The sequence below is a fragment of the Podarcis raffonei genome, chromosome 12 (assembly GCF_027172205.1).
Source record: "Podarcis raffonei isolate rPodRaf1 chromosome 12, rPodRaf1.pri, whole genome shotgun sequence".
NCBI classification, from domain to species: Eukaryota; Metazoa; Chordata; class Lepidosauria; order Squamata; family Lacertidae; genus Podarcis; species Podarcis raffonei.
Genome location: NC_070613.1, coordinates 31,198,006 through 31,221,251, shown reverse-complemented (window position 1 = coordinate 31,221,251; position 23,246 = coordinate 31,198,006). Strand labels below are relative to the sequence as shown.

At 43.4% G+C, this 23,246-nt stretch overlaps 1 protein-coding gene across 1 annotated transcript; it reads right to left on the bottom strand.

Moving 5' to 3' along the window:
- Positions 1-3,276: 3,276 nt before the first annotated feature.
- On the bottom strand, positions 3,277-16,504 carry LOC128424373 (uncharacterized). The gene is made up of 3 exons (XM_053410450.1): positions 16,434-16,504; positions 8,726-8,838; positions 3,277-4,657 (listed from the first exon to the last, which is right to left on the bottom strand). The coding sequence occupies exon 3, from the start codon at positions 4,640-4,642 to the stop codon at positions 3,635-3,637; it is 1,008 nt and encodes a 335-aa protein (XP_053266425.1). The 5' UTR covers positions 4,643-4,657; positions 8,726-8,838; positions 16,434-16,504; the 3' UTR covers positions 3,277-3,634.
- Between the last annotated feature and the right edge of the window lie 6,742 nt (positions 16,505-23,246).

Here is a 23,246-nt window from a genome sequence, read left to right as displayed (position 1 = left end):
GGACAGAATAAAGTAAAGCACAAATCCTTGGAATATCTCGCTTATCCCTGTGTGGCCATGTGATCAAAGCACTGACCGCAACCTGAGTGTCCCATACAATAAAGACCTCTGAAACTTGACAGGCTTCTTTCAGGCGTCTGGTAAGCAACTGGCTGCTGCTGCTGAGATTTCCTTCCTGATCCAAGTGACACTTCTGTGAGTAAGAAAACATTTTGAAATGCAAAGCAAAGGCTATGAATCATCGGGAACGGGATTTCACCCGCCTCCTGTTAGAGCAAAAACAAATATGATTGCCTCAGAATCAAATCAGAGCCAACTAAAAGAAGGCGGCGGCAAGGGTCACTTCTAAATAAATATATATATTTTTTAAGTGTAGCTGTGTTTCTTCAGACTACAAGTTCATTACAGGTATAGAAGCAACTGTATTGATAAGTGACGGTGTATTGACCTTCACGGTCAGAGGCAGCAATGTTTCTGGATACCAGTTGCTGGAAACTGCAGGAAGGGTGAGTGCCCTTGTGCTCAGTTCCTGTCTGTAGGCTTCCCACAAGCATCTGGTTGGCCGCTGAGGGAAGAAGATTCTGGACCAGATGGGCCACTGGCCTGATCCAGAAGGCTTTTCTCATGTGAGCCATAGGTGTGGTGTTGCGTGGCCATGTGTCCTACACTACAAATGACAGCCCTCTGTTTGAAAGAGTCTCCCATTTGAAGGGCTGGTCTGTTTAAACATAAAGAAACTAAACCTGCAGTCCTGACCCCACAAATAAGCCTGTTGAATTCAATAGGACTTGCTTATTGAATGATAAGGATTGTGTTGGAAGACCAGACAGGAGGGTTCCTGAGGCTGCCCATTTGGTACCTGGACAGCACACAGATCACATAGCTGCATTTCTATTTAAACAATGGTTATTTGTTTTAAAATTTGCCTCTATGCAACTTTGCCTATATAGATGTATGCCCTCTTTTTGGGGGGTGGGAGATGGATAAGTTGCCACTGAAATTCAAGAAGTGAATCAACTTTGTGGTGTCCCCTTTTGTACATTTCGGCATCTCCTCTCCCTGGGTTGGATCCAGAGCAATGGCTTGTTCACACACACTACACTGAATACAGGTACAAGCTGTCCCTAGGCAGGTACAAATGCTTGTCTGAAACAGTGTGCACTTGTTGATTTGCGCAGCTCCATCATAGTGTACGCAGGTACACAGACAATGCACTTGTACATTGATTGTGAATAACCGTATGAGTGTCCAGCTCAGTTACTTGTGCAGAGTGTAGTGTCCACTGTGTGAGCATTCCTCAAATCATCCTCACTGAGGTCCCATGAAATCTATATGAAAGTATACACAGGCTTAAGCGTGACTGATTTGCTCTGGATCCAGACCCCTCTCAGCCAGCAAGCCTTCCAAGTAGCTATATTTGAACCTGTTGAGTTATCAGCAGCCTATCAGGGTTCAGCAGGCACACTAAGGCATGAAGAGCTCTAACCAGTATCCCCTCCCTCTCTTCCTCCCCTGCAGGGAACCCTTGGAATCATGGTCCTGCGAAGACAACTGGTTATCTCTTATCAAATAATATTAACCTTTCCTTAGAACATATCTGATGATCATCAAGGATGATGCCTTCTTCTGGATTTTACTTCCAATTTGTGCTTTAAGGTCAGGCGTCTGTCAAACCCCACTTATTGGAACCAAAACTTCCTCTGATCATAAAAACGCAGAGAGTTTAAGAATTGGCAACAGCTTTGTATGCTGTCTGAAAGGGCGCCAAGCCAGGAATTAGCTGTGTTTTGTCCGCACACTGATCAGCAACGAACCTTGGAAGGTCCCAGTGGTGGAGCACTTTATATTCATTAAGTATACTTTTATCCAGCCCTTCATCTTACAATTTCAGAGCAGGCTACAATTCAGTTTAAGCGGAATGATTGACAGTAGATAATAACATCCCTGAAGTCAATCTTAAGAGCAGTCATAAAACACCCCATGGAGTTGCACTTCTCCTCAGAACAACCTGACTAGTCAATTAATCCTAACATCCCAAAACATAGGTGCATAAAAGTTTCCAGGTTTCACCTCAGTATCACATATCTGGTTAGGAAATATCCCTGTCCGAAACCCTGGAGAGATGTTGCCAAGTGATGGCAATATTAAACTAAATGAGCCAATGGTCTGATTCATTGTCAGACAATTCCCCGTGTTCCTGGGTGTCCTAAGCTGTCCACGCAGATCACAGTATCCTTCGCTGAAAGATGCCTATGACTGCATGTGCTGTATCAGTGCTGGAATTATGATCACAGCGCACTGTCAAAGGAGGAGTTTTGGTACAAGGTCTGCCAGAGTGCCACATCACTCATGGTTCAATGTACCATGCTGTCTGCCCCAACACCACTCTTCCCACATCAGCCTTCTGGCTATTGATAGACCAGACAAAGCCTCTGAAAATTGCCTTTTTCAAATAGCTACTTATGTTATGAAAATCAACACATAGCGGTTTTATTCCTTAACAATGTTATCCTCTCAAAAAAAAACTCGCAGTTTGGAAGCAACCTCATCCAAAAGCACTTATTTCTGGCTTCCTAAGTAAACATGGCCAATCTGAGTCAAAATGATGAAGTGTCATTAAGCAACCACATTCTGGGAAAAACCTGGGGTTTGTGGACTTCAGCATATCCATAAGTATAGCACTGTCTACAAGTGCCATTGAAGTGAAGTCCAGTTCAGAATTATATCCCACACTCCATTCTCAAGCCAGATATGCAAACCCAATTCAATTGTGTCTGTAAAGATGGCAATTATACCTGGGGGAGGGCATGTTTCAGAGGAACACAAATGGCTGTAAAAAGTCTGTTTTGCTATTGCAGTGGTACCTCGGGTTACAGACGCTTCAGGTTACAGATGCTTCAGGTTACAGACTCCGCTAACCCAGAAATAGTACCTTGGGTTAGGATGAGAACAGAAATCGCGCGGTGGCAGCGTGGCGGCATTTGGCTAAAGTGGTGCTTCAGGTTAAGAACAGTTTCAGGTTAAGAACGGACCTCCAGAATGAATTAAGTTCTCAACCCGAGGTACCGCTGTATTTAAATCAGGGGTGACCAACCTTAGTGCCCCCTGGTGCTGCTGGACTACAATTCCCATCATCACTGGGCTGGCTGAGGCTGTCGGGAGTTGGAGTCCGCCAGCTTCTGGAGGCCACAGCTTAGCTATCCCTGTATCTCAGGCTTGTTCTGTATACAGAACTGCAGATACATTTGGCTAGAGAATGAAAAGATAAGAAATACGTCATGTTTCAATAGTAGATTTTATTAATTCCATAAGTGCCAGGTTTTTTAATCATTATTATAGGAGATTACAAAGAGTACAAAAAAGCCACCCCAGTACACCTTATCTCTTGTGTGCCCCATTCTGAAGTTGTTATCAATGCATAGCTTTTAGCTTGATATATGTGGGAACAGGACTGGTACTAAAATGGCGTCCGAGGCTGGACTTAACTCAAGCCATTGACAGGTTTAGAACCATCGTAAATATTGCAATAAGGGGAGGGGCAGCATCTACAAATTGCTACAGTGGTGATAGCGCGGCAAAGCAGCAACTGCATGCACATGAAGCCAATCGCTAAGATGTGTGCAGGGCGAGTTAATCACTGGTGGTCAGTGGAACATAACATTGGTTCCTCAACAGAGATAGCAATGGTGTAGGCAGGCTGATAAAATGTGCTGTGGAGGCTGGTGTAAAACGCTAAGCGCAAGATCTCCACAGATTTTAGGAACTCTGGGAAGAGGACATGAGCAATGGGCATAGCACTCTCCTTGGTCATTCCTATCTCCAGCTCCACGCCTGTATAATTGACACCCTTGCAGAAGATATCCTCTTGCTTGTAGAAACGCACAGTTTCCAGAGGTTCTGAGTCAGGAAGGCTGGTGACGGAGGCGATTTTGTCGATCAGATGGACCGCCTTTTTGAACTCCTCCTTGGTGGGAGGGAGCATCTTGTCCCTCCTTTCTCGGCGGAAGAGGATCTTGCCTTCGTGATGAGAGGTGGGAAGTTTGCAAATCTCCACCAGGGAGGAATTGGTCTCGGAGTACTCCCATACACACTTACTCTGGGCCCTGCGTCCACAGTAATCCCAGAGGCCCTGGTCGTTATCCATGTGGCATCGGTACCCATCGGTTCCATATTTTGCACAACGGTAGTTGTTGTGGCAGGGCAAACCAGTGGGGGTCACATCGTGGAACGGAGAGCAACGTTGCTTACCATGGCCTGTATTGCAGTGAAAACCCTCTTTAGTCGCTCGGCATCCATCAAAACACATTTTGTTGTCCTGAGCATATTCAGCAAAGCCCTTCTCGCTGATCAATCCACAGTAGTTCCATTTCCCATTTTTTAAGTAGCAGTAGTGGTAGGAGCCCCCCCAGAGATCGCACATTGTGGCACATTTTTCACCTGTGTGTCCCAAGCCTTCTTCTAAGGAACAGTAGTCCCAAGATTTCCCGCTGCCACCACTTTGCTTGCACCAGGTATAATCATAGCCGTGAAAGTCACAAGCGTTTGTACATATCCCCTCGTAGCTTGTATGATGAACGACAACTTGGGAGAGAGTGGAAGGCAGAAGAGAAAAGAAAAAGAGTAAAGTCACGGGAACACCCATGATGTTCTTCAGACGCTAAAATGAAAAGACAAAAAATTAAAGTAGCTGTATGCATACAACATCATGTTACATCTCTGTAGGGTTTTCCCCACCCCTCTTTTATGCCTGTCTCTTTCATTACAAATCCATATCCTCCAACATTTCTCTAATAAAAATAGGGATGTCCTATTCAATAATGAAGAAGAAGAAGAAGAAGAAGAAGAAGAAGAAGAAGAAGAAGGAGGAGGAGGTTGTATAGTAACTCATCTCCTTGGCTTGGGAGTCACATAACTCCATACCCTCCAACATTTATCCAATGAAAAGAGGGATGTCCTAAGGAAAAGAGGGACATTCCAGGATCAAATCAGAAACCAGGACAGCTTCTGTAAATCCAAGACTCTCCCTGGAAAATAGGGACACTTGGAGGGTCTGCAAATCCCCTCTAATAAGTTTCTTTTGTAATGCTTTATACTGCTTACACCTTAAAGAAGCATAGCATTACAACATTTTTTTGTCATGAACCAGCCTGAGAATGTTATGAAAGGGTGGTCTATATAAAGGTGTTATATAAATATTAATCAATCAATGACTTGAAATGCACTCCCAGCAGAAAAACTTAACAGGGAGCCCTCATTGGAGACTGCCTAATATCAGAGTCAAACGGCACCAGCTATTTCTGGGTTATATCCAGGGGGAAACAGCTGCTACTGTCATACGCTATCTTGCACTGCCCATATCTAAGGCTGTTCGGACAGCAGGGGCAATAACCCTCCTGGAGGCTCCACAGGAGCAATGGATTGCCCCATACCACAAACCTTTTTGCTTGTTGCAGATGGGAGCAGCAGCAGAGGAAGATGCAGAATAAGCCTAACACAGCCTTCTCCAATCTGATGCTCTCCAAAGATTTTGACTAAAACTCTGATCAGTCTCAGCCAGCATGAGACAATCAGTCTGGGACAATGGAAGTCATTGTTGAACAACATCCGGAGAACACCAGCTGACCCAAGGACCAAAACATATGCACATACTAAGAGTGCCTTGAAAGACCCTTCCAAGAAATGATCTCAGGGCCCAGGAAATTTGAACTTGGATTGGAATGCTTTCTCTCACAAGTCTACCCACCCATTACAGCTGGGGCAGCCAACATAGTGCCTTCAGGATGATCAGTCCAGCCATCATGGCTAGGAATGATGAGAGCTGGAATTCAACAAAATCTGGAGAACAAGCACCATGTTGGCTTTGCAATCTTCATCAGAGGTCTACTTCACATCCAATTTCCAACAGAAGATCATTTGGCTGAGACATGGGACAGGGCCCTTTCAGTTGTGGCACCCAGACTATTGAGCTCTCTAGGAAGTCCCTTCGGCCCTCTCTTCATTGCCATCTCAGGAAGCTGCCAAACCTGTTCTTCTTCCTCCAGGTCTTTGGTATAATTTTTGTCCTCCACCCTGTCCTGTGAGTTTATTACTGAACCCATGGTTTATAGCTGTTTGTTGTTTTTTATTATTATTATTATTATTATTATTATTATTATTATTATTATTTACTCATCTATTTTACTAACACCCTCTTCAGTACTCTAACCATTGCAGCATCCTTCTCTTCAGTTTTGTGAACCATGTGATCACATGAGACTGAGAGCTAATGCTGAGCAAATCCATGATGATTATAGACTTGAATCTAGGTCTCGTATGTCAAATGTGACCCTTTGGAGATCACTGGTTCCAACAATGAATAGCAGTGAGATAAATTAGCTGTGTAATAGACAGTGAATTCAGAAAAGCTAATTCAGCAAAGAATTCCTTGGGGAGGGGAGTAGAGTGCAATCAGCCAGCCAATAGGTTTCCAAATTAAACAGAAGACTATGGAATTCCTTACCACAGTCTAAGCATCTTCCAGGAAAAACAAATAATTTTTAAAAAGCATAAGCATGGAAGGCAAGGGAGTCCAGTCTGTCAGTCCTGGAGGTTCTACAGGCACTATCAAGTTGGGCCCATGATATCTATGTAACCACATAGGACATGAAATAGCAAGGCACAATAACTGGGGAAAGGACCACGTTTTCCTAGAAATAAAGGGCTGTACGCAATGTTAGTCCTACTCAGAGCAGACCCATTGAAATGAAGGTGTGTGACTAATGTAGGTCCATTCATTTCATTGTGTCTGCTCTGAGTGGAATTTAGTTGAATCCAACCCAAAAAAATTGTAGTGCTGGAAGTATGCAATTTCTTTGCAATATAGGAATCTTCCTTAAAGGAAGACATCTGGATCGCCCAGAACAACTCCTGGTGGCAGGAAGGATGACTAAACCTCTCCCATTCACAGTCTCATGTTTTGCATTTGTTCTGAATTTAAGCAAAACACCAAAAAACCCTGAAACCAACTAGCAACTCAGTGTTGATGCTGGTGGGAGCAGATTGTTTGCTGCTTTGAAACTTTCCCTTCCCTTATGCACACAGGTTATATCGAATGTTACTCAGACTCAGAGTAGACCCATTGAAAATAATGGACGTAAGTTGCCATGTCCATTAATTTCTACTCTGAGAAATACTGGATACAACCCACATAACATAATGTCCCTTAAAGATTATTGTCCAGCATATCAAATTGTGACAGTGGAAAGACTTTATAAGTCTTAGCCAGTATCTCTTCACAATAAAGTTGTGGTGTAGATTGCTCCAATGCCCATTTTATATCAGGGGAACAGATCCTGAGAAAGTTAAATTGTTCCAATGTGTTCAAGCAGGTTCAAGGTTGAGTAAGTTGTTTTCTACCCATGTTTTTTAAGTTTAAAGTCCAAGTGGTCAAACTGACCCAGCCCTTTCCCAATTCGGCTGAAGTCCTTTCCAATTCTGACCAGTGGTGCTCCCTGGTAGGCAATGAACTGAGCAGTAGCAGACCAGTCATATGTAAGCATGGGGCAAATCTATCAAATTCACACTTCGAAAGCAGCATGAAAAATGAAACACAGCTATCTTTTGAAATTCACACATATCCAAATTTTGCAATGCAGTTCTCCGATTAAAGAAAGTTTACAAAAATGCATACATTTGGGGAATTCACTTGCAAAAAAGAAATGTGTACATTAGTCAAAGCTGCATACCAACATGTGATTATTAGGAGAAATTAATGCCAAAATACAGATTAATTTTCATGATTAATTTTTTTTTAAATCATATATTGCTGCAGAAATGAGAACTGATTAGCAAAATGAGACATGGAAAGGACCAAGCTGACAGATTCTTCCATCCCTAGTCATACAGAGAGCTCACACCATCAATATGTTAAATTATTCCTGTCTAATGAAGAAGCTGCTAGAAGTATTCTTGATAAAACCATACAGGAATAGGAAAACACAGATATGCACCATGGCATTTGAATTCAATGGCCCCATTTCTGGGGATAATCGTTCAAACTAAGAATGGCTATTTCCGCAGTTACAATCCTGCTAACTATACTTGGGAGTGCAAAAAGAAACCCAACAAAGCAGAAATTAATAGGGGGGGAGTTGTTAGACACTTCCCCCAGAAATAGAGAGCTGTGGTGATGGAGGAAATGCTCAGAATTATATTGTCCCAAACGCCACCAGCAAAACAAGATACGTATATCAGATTAAAACTGCAAGTGGATGAATAATATAAACAGCCCAATCCTCTGTCAACAATCCTTGTGCTTACTTAGAAGAAAGCCCAACTGATGTCAATAGGACTTGTAGCATGTTCCTAACCAGGTCTCCTCAGAGGTATGTTATGTTGAATTCAATGGGGCTCACTTCCTAGAAATGGAGGTTAGGCTTGCAGCCTTACTCTCAAGTATGCTTGTCCAGGACTTGTCCCCCGCATTGCTTTCCCTCATCCCCACTGCGTATTCCTTCTGTTGCTGAGAAGTAAAACACCCTGTGTCCTCCTCATTGTGTTTCTAACCAAACAAGTAGTTTAGTTTTCCCTTGAAATGGCCATAAAACAAAGCTCAAAAATAGGACTTTGTGAGTTTCATTTCTGAAGGGAAGAAACCTGACTAATGCAATAAATCGTCATCATTATCCTTGTCTTATTTATCCTTATTGGCCAGAACTGTGCTAATCAAGTTGTCTCAGGTACTTACTTTTGTCCTCTCAAAACTCTCTCCTTGCTCGCTCTCTGCTGAACCCCCAGGAGCAATGATGAACAAGCAATACTTTTTGCTGTTTATATGCTGAGGAAATTCAAGCCTTTGACCTAATTCAAAGCCAAAAAAAAAATTGGGGAGGGAGAAACGAAAGGAAAACCTTACATGAGGCAGCTTGGACACAGATAGAAAACCAACTCTTCATTTAACTTGAACAGATATCCAGGCAAGGGGTTGGCGGACTGCAGTAGATGGTACAAAAAGTTTCTGTCTACCCGCTACCCCCACTAAACTTTACCCTTGCCCTCCCTAGCACCCTCAGTTCTTCAAAGAAGTTGGCACTTACCTCAGTTCTCTTGCAGGCTGGTTGCCATTATTTGAGAGATTTCATTTATCTGCATCTGTTCAACCATTATGTGCAAACCTTACTACACCTAAATGAAATTGGCTCAATTTTCATCAAATTTATAGTTTCCTAACTGAGCCTCAAGTTCGTGCCCGCACTACCAGGTCTTTACCCTCAATGGAAGTTGTATTTTTCATGGCCACGATTCATTTGTGGCATGCGCAAGTGAAGTGAGCACGTTGCACGAGGGGGCCCAGACCCCTCCTTGAAATTTTGGGGTGCCCTCAGCCCCCGCTTTCCCTAGATGGTCCCCCTGCAGTAGCATGTGCTTAGAAAATCAGCAAAGCAGGGGAACAAAAAAAATAGATTTTTGATATATTTTTTAAAAGCATTGAAGTAGTCATCTAGAAAGAAACTATTTTGATTTCAGCGTGCATGTAACTTTTGTATCATTTTGAAAAAATAAAATGTTATTTTATGGTTTAGTATTGTATTTATTTTGAATCACATATGAGGGGAGTTCATAATATATTCAGTGCTTCAGGACCCGGCAGGTCTTAATCTGACTCTGCTTACTTTCAGTTCCCCTATGGCTTTAAAATCATCTAGGATTCTGACATTTCTCATCTTACTGTCATAAACCACCTCCACATTTCCAGAGAAGTTCATGCTTTTTTGAAAGCCTTATCATCTGTTTAGAAAAGCATGACTTATGGGGGGGGCTGAAAGTGAACTGGTTGCACCCTGTTCCTGAGAACTCTTTGGCTACAAGAGTGCATTTTTAAATGGCATACCTTATTTTTCATTTTTGTTTTCATTCCTTAGAATGACCTGCAGACAAGAAACTTAATCTTACTGTGGCTGGCAATCTGCCCTTCTTATCCAAAAGAAAGACCAAGTGGGAATTTTACTGTTCTAGATATAAGCACCTTTATGTGGAGAAATGGTTACATTTGGGGGTGAAGGGCAGGATGAGAGAGAAAGAGAGAGAGAAGAAAAGCACTGGGGTAAGCTACAGTTCCCAGGATTCTTGGGGAGAGGAGATGTGCTTTAAATACGTATTAAATGTGCTTTAGATATGTGGTGTAGATGTGACCAAAACATCCAATGTTAAAAATTCTGCACATATTTACTAGGGGCATGCATTGGTTCTGTGTGGGGGTAATTGGGGGGTGCATTTCCCCCAACTTGAATTGATAACAGGGGGCCCACAAAGCCTAGTGTTTCATTGCCACTCTTACACAGCCCTAAGTTTTCCTATACAATCATACCTTGGATTCCAAACACCTTGGTACTTGGACATTTTGGCTCCCAAACGCCACAAACCCAGAAGTGTGTGTTACCCGAATGTCTGACTGGGCTTCTGCTGCTTCCAATTGGCTGCAGGGTCTTCTTGCAGCCAATGAGAAGCCACGCTTTGGTTTCTGAACATTTTGGAAGTTGAATGGACTTCCAGAACAGATTCCATTCAACTTCCAAGGTACAACTGTATCTCTGTTTCTCTAGGCTCCATAGGCTTTGCAAGAAGTGAAGAGCTCTAGATTAGTTTTGGCTAAAGTACAGCAGCAGATTGATTTTATTTGTTTGTTTGTTTGTTTGTTTGTAAGTTAAATAAGTTGTTCTTGTTTAACAAATAGAAAAGGTTTTCCGCTGATTTTTTATTGTTTTAATCCCCATATTGTTTGAACACCACTGAGGGATACTAAAGATTAAACAGAATATAAATTAGGGTTGCCAGGTCAGGAGCATCCTCAGACACAGATATTTCAGGGCTCAAACTCAGGACAGGTCCCAGTGATGTCATGACATGGGCCTCAAGAACATATCATTCAACTTAAAAAACAGAAAGCCTAACAAATGAGGAAATATGTCACCAGTTGGAAAATTAAAATAAAATCCTTAACTATAGTGGGTGTTCCCAGGTCCAGCTGAAGGGTGTGGATCATTCCTTGTCACATGCTTAGGTAAAAGTAAAGGTAAAGGACCCCTGGACAGTTAAGTGCAGTCAAAGGTGACTATGGGGTGCAGCGCTCATCTCTCTTTTCAGGCCAAGGGAGCTTGCGTTTGTCCACAGATAGCTTCCTAGGTCATGCGGCCAGCATGACTAAACTGCTTCTGGTGCAATGGGACACCATGACGGAAACCAGAGCGCACGGAAATGCCATTTACCTTCCCGCCGCAGTGGTACCCATTTGTCTACTTGCACTGGTGTGCTTTCAAACTGCTAGGTTGACAGGAGCTGGGACAGAGCAACGGGAGCTCACTCCGTCGCAGGGATTCAAACCGCCGACCTTCTGATTGGCAAGCCCAAGAGGCTCAGTGGTTTAGACCACAGCGCCACCCTTGTCACATGCTTTGGGAGCTTGGGTAGGTAGCCTATGTGCTTCTCACCTGAAGGGAAGCCCAGGCTGCTCATGAGAAGGCTGTTTTAAGAAGAGCAGAAGCTTGCCTGGTGATTTTAGATTGGGACTAAGCCCCACAGAACTCTATGGGACCTTCTTCCACAAAGCTATCCATAGCCTACTGAAGTTCATTTGTCTTTCAAATAAATCCAACCATTCTTTTCAGAAGGTGCCATACATTACACCCAGCTACAACATGACTGCATTTGTAACACATGCGTAGTAATCATAATAGAACTGCAGTATTCCCCCCCCCCCCATATATTACATCCTACAGCAGTGGGAATTTTACATTGTTTCCACCACCATCAAAACACACCAGGTGTGAAATCTACACAGTGGTCCCTGGACCATGATGAAATGGGTCCATAGCAAGAAATTGCACTTTTCTGTAGGTACCACTGTTTGAAGACAGTTCACACTCTTAAAATGGACAGAAAGAAGGATGATCAGTCTCCTTGCACTGAGCATAGTTGATGTTCCTGACCAGCAGTGAGGTTTTGCTGCCCTGCCTTGCCAGGAATTTCTAGTGCATACTTTCTGTTGACTAGGCAGTCACAATTTCAACATTACAGCTAGCATTAAGGTAGAAAAAAATGAAGCGAGAAAAGGAGAACCAACAGCAGCAGGTAAGGTTAGAAACCATTTCTTTTAATTAATGAACACTATGTCTGCTAAGGAACAAAAACAGGTTGCATCAGCAATCATCCAATTGCTCAAACAGAAACTGGTTAAATCACCCAAATGTCCCATTGCTAGAACAAAAGCAGATTTCATCACCGTTCCAATTGCTAGTCCCAATTGCTAGAGTAGGCCTATTAAAGGAATGGAACTTACATAAGTGTTGACTTACCAAGCACCAATTAATGGGTCTACTCAACTTGAGAGTTTCAGGTGGATTTAGGCCAGTATCTCCCTTGCAACAGGAGGTTAAAGGTAAAGGTAAAGGGACCCCTGACCATTAGGTCCATTTGTGACTGACTCTGGGATTGTGGCGCTCGTCTCGCTTTATTGGCCGAGGGAGCCGGCGTACAGCTTCCGGGTCATTTGGCCAGCATGACTAAGCCACTTCTGGCGAACCAGAGCAGCGCACAGAAACACCGTTTACCTTCTCACTGGAGCGGTACCTATTTATCTACTTGCACTTTGACGTGCTTTCGAACTGCTAGGTTGGCAGGAGCAGGGACCGAGCAACGGGAGCTCACCCCGTCACGGGGATTCGAACCGCCGACCTTCTGATTGGCAAGTCCTAGGCTCTGTGGTTTAACCCACAGCACCACCCGCGTCCCTAACAGGAGGTTATTCTGCTGCTATTATGTGGCAAGAAATGCTGTAGATCTCAAATACTAGAGGCAGAACAAGCAACACGTTTCTTTGTTTTAAAGCAGCAGGTTTTGACAGAAGAGAACAGAACTGACAGAACTGGATTTAAATAAAGAACAAAAATACGTACTTTATATTAGAAATACAAGCCATAAGCAACAGTGGTCTCTGTCTTACACATTCAAAGAACTGTCTACAGCTCATCTAATAGTTAAATTCTGCACAAAGCTCTGCTTTCACAAGAGGAGTCAACAAAGAATTCCTATTGTCAGTCCATGTGTTGCCCATATGTGAAAGCACCCTCTCGACATGAGCATTGCTTACCAGGATAGCGAGTGAAGCACTGACAACTTGCAGCTGAAATCTAGATGGAATGTGCTTCAGTAATTCTAACCATTTCTGATCTAGAGGAAGATCTGATTTTCTCACCACTGGCCGAAGCTTCTGAACCAAGTTGAGCTCAACAAATAGCTCATCTGCTTTGACTTCAACACCCTAGTCTGTAGGCACAAATATGGGCTAGGGCTAGGGCCGGCATAGCAGCAACAATGGGAGTTCTCAAGGTCCTACCATTTCTCAAGGTATGTTAAAATCTGGCAGGTATCTTTTGTAATACATGCATGTTGAAAATCAGGTTGCTGTTTCAGACTTAAGAACAATTTTCCTCCAAAAAATACTTGGTACATGGAATTTATCAGTTACTCTGGCACGTTGCACATTGAACTGTGGAGCTGTGGGCTTACTGAGCACTTTGCTTCCAAAACAATAAGAGCCTCGTGAAAAAATTGCATAGAATGATGCTCAAAATAGAGGTAGCACTCTGGGAGAGAAATCTGAGAAGTGATGTCACTAGGTGCCTCGTTGGTCTGGTCCCCAATAAATTGCCACATGGTATCACTTGTCTGCTCCTCCCCAAGCTCAAGGAAATTGGGTTTTATGGCAGGCCACAAGTGAAGTAGCCACTCAACAGCTGGGAAGAGAGAAAGAAAGAGCCATCATAGGATTCTTTCAGTTTCTTGTTTCGAATCTCTTGGAGAACTCAATGTATACTTTATGACCAAGGCCTGCACATCATTTTTACTTTTCAAACAGGCATGTCTGGCAGAATTGTGAAGAACGTGACAGTAGCCGTTTGCCATTACAAGATAACTTTTGTGTGCCTTTGGTATTTGACTAAACATGTGAGAGCCCTATCCTGCAAATGGCATTCAGATGACTTTCTAGAAACGTGGTACCCTTTTATAACACATTCTGTCGAGAACTTTACCATCCAGCACAATCACATATGGGATCGTGCACAATATATTTCTGTAATATGTTTGTCTGTACTTCCTGGGGAGTGTCGAGGGAGGGGTTCTACTGTAATGGTTCATCATCATCGTAATTTTTAAAAATCAGTAAAATACATTTAAAAGATTGTGGGCTGGGAAAAGCTGGATAAATTCACATCAGAACTGTGACCCAGTTTTTAACAGGAAGGGTAAAATAGTTTTTTGTCTGCCAAGGGTGTTAGGTTTTTCAACACATGCAGTCATCAAATCAAGGCTAGCCACCTTTTTTTAAAAAAAGTTACTCCTTAGCCATACAATAATGAATAATTATTCCAATTTAGCAGTATAGGAGAAAATTCAGTGGCATATATATTTACAACTCTCTCTTTTCTCTTATGGACATGCATTATTAATTAGGCAAAGAAAAATGTAGGGTCCAATTCAAATCAAATGGCAGCTTTTCTACAGGGTCTCGGAGGAGTTTTTCAGCTGGATGAGCAAAGAATTGCTCTCCCATTAACATTAATGAGAGCTGTGCTTCTGATCCCATCTCAGCATAAAGACAAAAGCCCACAGTTGGGCAATACTTTCATTGGAACCAATCAAAACGTCACAAAATAGAGGGGAAGCTTTGGGGTTTTCCAGAATTCTTCTTCCTCATAGTAGAATGTTACACAAAGTTGGGGGAGAGGTACAAAAATTAAACTGGATGTTGTAGCCATGAGAACTCGGGGTCCCTCCATATGACCTATTTGTTGAGCATTCACCATCCTGATTTCCTGGCACAAAGTTCACGTGGAGGTCAGATTATATCTAGTCTTAATTTGTTTGTGGGGCAGTTATATGACAATAGGCATTCATCCTGCATCCATACTGATTTGCTTGACAAATGTTTATAAGTCTTCCTGTTAGTGATACAGCCACATCACTGCTGGTGCGGAAGTCAGTAATGCATTTTTTTTAATGAGTGGTCTCTCACATGTGTGAATATGTTTTGGCGGGTGGTATCTATTGCCACACCCGTCCATCCATTTGCACCTCACCTGAGCACAACCTATTTTTTTTGTTTCCAGTGACCCAGTCAGTATGAGTGCACCTACCGGTATTTCCACTTATTGCCTCATTCTAAAGGCACAACAGTCCAGCTCGGAGGAGCTATTCTCAAAATCTCAACACATGTAGGATATTGCCTTGGGTAGTGCATCAGAACTTTAATTTTTCTTGTGCGATAGCTCTGTATCCGAATTCTACACCCCACACGAATCTTGTTCCAAATGAAACCTCTCACACTTGCTGTTCCTGAATGAAAAATCCCGAACTTAAGGGGAAGATACAGATATATTTGACACCCCGCCCCGCCCCCGCCCCCGCGTGCTAATTATGCTATCCATGTATATCTTGATATCTTGATCATTTTGGCTGCGATCCTGAGCACCCTTACTACTCAGTAGGGCTTAATATCTGAGTAAGCCCACCTAAAATTGCATTATATGTCTACAGCTATTTTATCATTGAGAAAGGTTACCCAACAACTTCATACTTGAGTATAGATTAAAGAGACTTCAATGGCAGAAAAGCTGATATGTATCCTATAAGAAATTAGAAATGAACCCATAATTTGCTCTGAGATACTTCACCTGGCCTTTAACACTGTGTGTATGTGTGTGTCCAGTGCCAAGGGCCTTCTGGCGGTTCACTCGCTGCGAGAAGTGAAGTTACAGGGAACCAGGCAGACAGCCCTCTCGGTAGTGGCGCCCGCCATCCCATCAGACGTCAAAGAAATAAACAACTATATGACATTTAGAAGACATCTGAAGGCAGCCCATTTTAGGGAAGTTTTTAATGTTTGATGCTTTACTGTATTTTAAATATTTTGTTGGAAGTCGCCTAGAGTGGCTGGGGAAACCCAGCCAGATGGATTATTATTATTACTATTATTGTGTGTGTGTCTCTGTGTGTGTCTGTGTGTACATATATATAGATATTTATATCTATCTAAATACACAGAGAGAGAGAGAGATCCTTGTGGTGATGATAACAACAACAATTATATATATAAATATATATATATGACACTGCACTTTCGCGAGTTCACCAACCCATCACCATTTTATATCTAAACGAGCACCAAGCTGCAAGGAGGCTGATGTAAAAAAAGAAAAGAAATTAAGCTACATCATCATGGTCATTTTGAAATCCTTCTGTGGGCCCTGCATATGTCCTGGAAACAGGAGCACTATAGTGCTTGTCAACAGCAGCAGCCTGAACCTTGTTTGTCACTAGATTAACTAGAGAGCCCACAAGGACAAGGATTCAACCCTTCGTGCCCATTAGGCCTGTTGTGAAAGGTTTCATTCACTTACCAGCTGGCAGGGTGGAACACAATCTAAAGATGGGAACAAGCGCAATGTTGAGAGCCAGACTGGCCTCCCTGCAATCTAAAACCAAAGTGGCAATTAATTATGGATGGAATGCGGCCAGGCGCTCCGGCATTATAATCCAATGAGACCACACAGAGAAAAAGGCAGCACCGCATCACGTCCTGGGCACTCAAAGGGAGAGCGGGGTTTCTAGAACTCCCAAAATAGTAAGAAAACTGACCAGCAGACCATTATCTGTCTTGGATTAAGGCAGCATGGTCATAATTTGGTGTGTTTTCTTCTATGTCTTGGATTTATGTAACGGTTTTTCATTCACCAGGTAATTTTCTTCCTTCGAGCAGCCAAAAGTTGACCTCTACCCGGACCCACGGGGGAAAATCTCACAAATTTAGTATGGCATACGCTTCTGTAATAAGGGACGCGGGTGGTGCTGTGGGTAAAAGCCTCAGCGCCTAGGGCTTGCCGATCGAAAGGTCGGCGGTTCGAATCCCCGCGGCGGGGTGCGCTCCCGCTGCTCGGTCCCAGTGCCTGCCAACCTAGCAGTTCGAAAGCACCCCGGGTGCAAGTAGATAAATAGGGACCGCTTACTAGCGGGAAGGTAAACGGCGTTTCCGTGTGCGGCTCTGGCTCGCCAGAGCAGCGATGTCACGCTGGCCACGTGACCCGGAAGTGTCTCCGGACAGCGCTGGCCCCCGGCCTCTTAAGTGAGATGGGCGCACAACCCCAGAGTCTGGCAAGACTGGCCCGTACGGGCAGGGGTACCTTTACCTTTACCTTACGCTTCTGTAATAATACATTTGTTACTTTTTAAGGCTCTTGTTTTTTGCTGCAACTGACTAACGCAGCTGGAAATGGGTATAAAGAGTCCGAGACGACTGGAGAAGAGGAGATTAAGGAGTGACATGAGAGCAATTTTCAATATCTGAAGGGTTATCGTGCAGAAGATGGAGCAGGCTTGCTCTTTATTGCTCCAGGGCAGGACTTAGGGGCTCCTCCAGATGACTTGTTTATTGAGTATTCATCCCAATTGACTTGCACACAGTTTACATGGGGATTAGATTATATCCGGTCTTTATTGAGCATCCGTTCTGATTTGTTTGCAGAAAGTTTATATGTATTGAGGAATGTGCAGTCCAAAGTGAGGTGGTTCGGGCCCCCGATGTTAGACAAAGAGGCCAGTCTAGAGGGTGCATGTTTATCCTGTTCTCTTCATATCCTCCACTTAATTCAAGGAGCTCAGAGCAGTATGCTAGCTTTGCAATGTCACTTGCCCAGCACCTGCTCCCGCAAACAGAGCTTTTTCCCCCCCACATCGGAACCCACCTCGGACTCGCAATATAACTGGGGGAAGAACAAAAGCCCTCATACCACTTTAACAACCATGAGAGAGTTCCCCCAGTGAATCCTGGGAACTGTAGTTTGTTACAGGTGCTGGGAGTTGTAAGGGGAATTATGATGATGCTGGTGATGATGATGATGTTAATCTTTATTAGTCGCTTGTTACCAAGGCAGGTGCACCATCTCTATGGGGCTGAGGCCTCTAGAACCCCCCCCCCCCAATGTCCACTAGGATGAGGCTTAAAAAGGTAAAGGGACCCCTGACCGTTAGGTCCAGTCATGACTGACTCTGGGGTTGCAACGCTCATCTCGCTTTATTGGCCGAGGGAGCCGGCGTACAGCTTCCGGGTCATGTGGCCAGCATGACTAAGCCGCTTCTGGCGAACTAGAGCAACGCACAGAAACGCTGTTTACCTTCCCACCAGAGTGGTACCTATTTATCTACTTGCACTTTGACGTGCTTTCAAACTGCTAGGTTGGCAGGAGCAGGGACCGAGGAACAGGAGCTCACCCCGTCACGGGGATTCAAACTGCCAACCTTCTGATCAGCAAGTCCTAGGCTCTGTGGTTTAACCCATGGGATGAGTCTCAGCCCCCCCCCCATATATATATATATATATAGAGAGAGAGAGAGAGAGAGAGAGAGAGAGAGAGAGGGGAGGCCTGGCAGGAAGTCATCCCAGGCTGTACAGAGGTGGGAACACAGCACAGACCATCATGGCCTGGCGGAAAATGTCACATCAAGAGGAGGCCCGATTGGCCTCTCCCAATATGACAGTCATCACACATGCAACGTACAACACGCATCACATGTGTGATGTCAGCCCCACCCCACCCCCGCCCACCCCCAATGTCAGGCACAACTCAGTGCCTGTGTACCAAGGTCTCTGACTGACTTACATTTGAAGGCATAAACGTAAATATATTACACCCTCACAAAATTGTATAAAACCTTTACATTCTCATAGACACGCCTACAATTCATTTATACACCCACACAGATACACACAAAACATCCCACACCGGGAAACTTTGACAGCCAACTAACAGAAGATCCCTTCAAACCAAGGTAATCTTCAAACAGAGCAGGGATGGGGAACATGTAACCTCCCAGATACTGCTGACCAACAATTCCTATCATGCTTGACCCTCAGGCCACACTGGCTGAGGCTGATGGGACATCTGGAGGACCACAGGATAGCCCACCCCGCCCCCACCTTAGCCAAGCTGACATTCTTTCTATCCCAACACAATGTCTCCATCTTTAATCTGCACAATAACCACGCCACCTTCGCCACCCCCTTTTTTCACCTTCCAAGATCCTTCATTGTTGCAAATCTTAGGACAGCGAGCTCTGCACAAGAAGTACATCTTCCCATCTGCATTCACTCATCCTGTTGACTTTTGGCATTTGCCAAACGCTGGGCTGCTAATGCGAATGCTAACCAATGGGTTTATAATAGCTGCCAGAGAAGAAAAGAAGTGCTAATGAGCATTTGCTCCTTTGTCATATCCCTGGTTTTTTTCCATGAATTCTGCTATTTGTCACTGGCTTCTATCTTTCGGCGGAGGACAATTGTGCCAGCTGCTATCTGAATGGGGACTTTCCAGCTACATTTAAAGAGAGTGTTTGTCTTCATTAGGGTTTTGTACAAATTCATTCAGAGGATACGGTCACACTGTTCCTTAGGCGGACCCTAGCTCTGAGCTCTCACACTGCTTAGACCAAACATTACAACTCACTTTATGATCTTTGTGTCACTTTCCGCCTGTGTTAAATTCTCCCCATGATGCACTCAAACCATGTTATCCAAATAATAGATTCAAACTAATAATTTCTTGGAAACATTTTTTTTCTAGTTTTAATGTTTTTTGGTCCTAGCGCAGAGCTGATTTAGCCATAAGATCAAAATACTACTGCTTAGCAACATAATAGACATGACATAAACAGGATGATAGTACAGAACTTCCAACACATAGTCCTTGGAGAAAGAGGAAGGAAATAGGATAAGTGAAGAATAAAGGAAGTTCCATTAACCACTGTAAAGAGGAAGCAATCTAGCTATTTGAAACCTTTGGCATTTTCAGCATTTTTCAAGAAGCATCACTTCTTGGGTCAAAAAAATGCTCAAATCACATTGCAACTTCTTGTTCGCAACCATGTTCAAAGGGAGAAGGACAACACAGTCCTATGCATGTCTTCTCAGAAATAAGCCTTACATTTACTTATTCCCTGTTTTTCTTCCACGATAGAACTCCAGGCAGTGTACTTGGAGTTCCAAAGTTGATTCCCAACTGGTCACTGCTTCTCTTCAACAAAGTTCAGTGGTTCAGCTAGGGATGGACCCCATGGCCTCAGTACAGGTTCCCACAAGGCAAGGGGCCCCAAATGACCACCCAGGAAGTAGCAGATAATACAAGCATCAGCCAAGAGGCCTGGCATTTGCTAGTCAGTCACCACAGCATCTTTTCCCTTAGAAAACATTTTAGGTATTTTGTATTGTACATTGCTTCAATTATTTCCCTGGTTTTTCCTCATTTGTATTTTATCATGTTGAGTTGCTTTGAGATTCCTTTATATAAAGAAGAAGAAGAAGAAGAAGAAGAAGAAGAAGAAGAAGAAGAAGAAGAAGAAGAACTTATAGTCATGGTTACAGAGGTTGTTGTCTTTAAAATGTATTTTCCTTTTCTGCAGCAAATGGGACTTATTCCCAAGTAAATGTGTTTAGCATCACAGCAGCAGAAGCAAACTCCACTTTCTTCCTGAAGTCATGATTTAAGTAAGTGTAAAATGTAAAACTGCAAATTATCAGAGAATTCTTTTTATGACAGGGTTGTCAGACTTCTTCCCCCCACCCCCAGCCCCCAATTGTATTGACAAGGTTGCTGGCTGCATCATTTGCATTTAGTCTATCTGTACGTCTGGGAGCAGGCCCTAGAACATTCTTCTAGAAAATGGAAAATTCAGTAAAGAGGCAACTCATAACTGAGAACATGTCATGTAATCCCTGCTGAGCAAATTGGGAAATGGAGACTGAATGGAGAAATGGTACTTACCAAAGTTGCAGCTGTGATTTTCATGAATGAAGTACTTTTAGAAGCTACATTGATCATGGAAATAATAGCAGAAGGGTATCCTTAAAGATCCACTTCATAACATTACATTTCACCCAACTATCCCTGAATCCAGATATGATCAAGAAACCCTATGGTGAAATCTTGATGAGAAAACCCTAAGGTGATGTACCTTCACTGCTCTATTCCATTTTTACTTTGAAATATTATTTTCCTTTATTTCCCTCCCCCATTCAAAGTAAAAGGGAACCAGCAATGAAACTCGATTAGAATATGCATATTGCAAATGAAATTGAATCCAAAATCATCTGTCACTGGGTTTAAAGCTCTGCATAAAAATGTAAACACCATAAACCTCAAAACCGGATGAACTTGTTTTGCCAAAACCACACTGAGAGTGATGCAGCAGCCTGATCTTCATCTGCATTTATAATGCAGATCCCACTGAACTGATGGGACATAACATTGATATGGAGGGACGCAGGTGGCGCTGTGGTCTAAACCACAGAACCTAGGGCTTGCCGATCAGAAAGTCGGCAGTTCAAATCCCCGTGACAGGGTGAGCTCCCATTGTTTGGTCCCAGCTCCTGCCCACTTAGCAGTTCAAAAGCACTTCAAGTGCAAGTAGACAAATAGGTACCACTCTGGCAGGAAGGTAAACGGAGTTTCTGTGCGCTGCTCTGGTTTGCCAGAAGTGGCTTAGTCATGCTGGCCACATGACCCAGAAGCTCTGTGGACAAACACCGGCTCCCTCAGCCTATAGAACGAGATGAGCGCTGCAACCCCAGAGTCGTCCGATACTGGACCTAATGGTCTGGGGTCCCTTTACCTTTACCTTTAACATTGATATGGAGATGCTCATCAGCATGATCTGGGGCCTCTGGTAGTTGCATTAGTGGCTCACAACTAGAAATGGACCCTGGCATTTGACAAAGAGTCATTGCCAAAGGCAATTTGCAACTGAACAGATGTTGAGTTACTATTAGAACAGGCATGCCCAACAGGTAGATCACTGCCAAGATCACTGGCTCCCCACAAAGAAGCTCAACAATTGTGGCTCCCCTAAAAAAATCTAAACATCTTTGTCCTGCACCCCAGAATACCGGGGCCTCCCTTTTCCCCTAAAAAAGCTCAAAGCTCAACGACTTTGACCTGAACCCCCCTGAAACGGGGTAGATCACTACCAATTTTTAACTCTGAGGGCAGATCGCAGTCTCTTGAGAGTTGGCCACCCCTGTATTAGAACTTTAACTGAGAGTACCCAGTCCTAAATGCATTTGCCTCAAGGCAGAGTTCTGGGCTCCAACATGCACAAAGACCAGGTGTGGAGAAACTGTGTCAGCTGGAGGGCCACATTCCCGCAAAGGCAACTTTTTAGGGGGGAGAGGGCACAGAGGTGGCTAGGGCAGTGGGCACCACTCTTCTCTTGGTACAATAGGCTGCAGTCCAGCTACACACAAAGGTCAGGCATTCCTACATGTAGAACTCTCTGTCAGACAAGCAAGAGGCGTTATCACAATTTAAGGGCACAATCAAGCACAGGAGGTGAAGGGTGGAATAATAATAATAATAATAATAATAATAATAATAATTCCATGTGAATTAGCATATGCAGATCTGCATCCTCTTTCCCCTTCTTTCTTTGATGAGTTTGCTTTTGGCAATGCACAAGTAATCATCCTATCCAGCAGATCTCTGTGCCTCTTCTTATTCATTCTTCAAAAATACCAGCCACAGGTTCTGATTGCTGAAATTTCCATTTATCCACTGGAGTCCCCCTGAATGCACGACAATAGACTGGAGCTATAATTTGAAATAAGTACAGTTAAAATCAATAGGATTAGCTCCAATATAAAGTGAAAACAACTAACAAAAAAAAACTTAGTGGGAAAGATTTATATGGTTGTTTGGAGTATATCAGCATTGTCTAGCAGATTGTTTCTTATGACTACTTCTATAGAGGCATTTAAGTTTCTTAAACAGATGCCGCACATATGTATACTATATATTGTGATGGGTTTCCTATCAGATTTCTGCTAACAGGGTTCTCAGTGTGGGTTGGCTTGAGACAGGGTTGGGTTGACATCCTTGAGATGTCATCACCTTAACTAAAGAGTGATAATAGCTGATAACATTCAGACAATGTGCTACCATGGGAAGGAAGATGGCCCCAAAAGGCAAGACAATGGTCAAAGGAGATAACCTATCCAGATTCCACCACCATCTAGCTGGGGACTAGCTGCAGGGTAGGGCAGGCAAAGATGTCTGCATGTGAAAAAGAATAATAAACCCTGGTTTGAATACTGAATATTCCTTTGGGAACCTTTCTCAACCCAAAGGGTGCATTCTCTTCTGTGCAGCCTTACAAGATCTACATGTCAA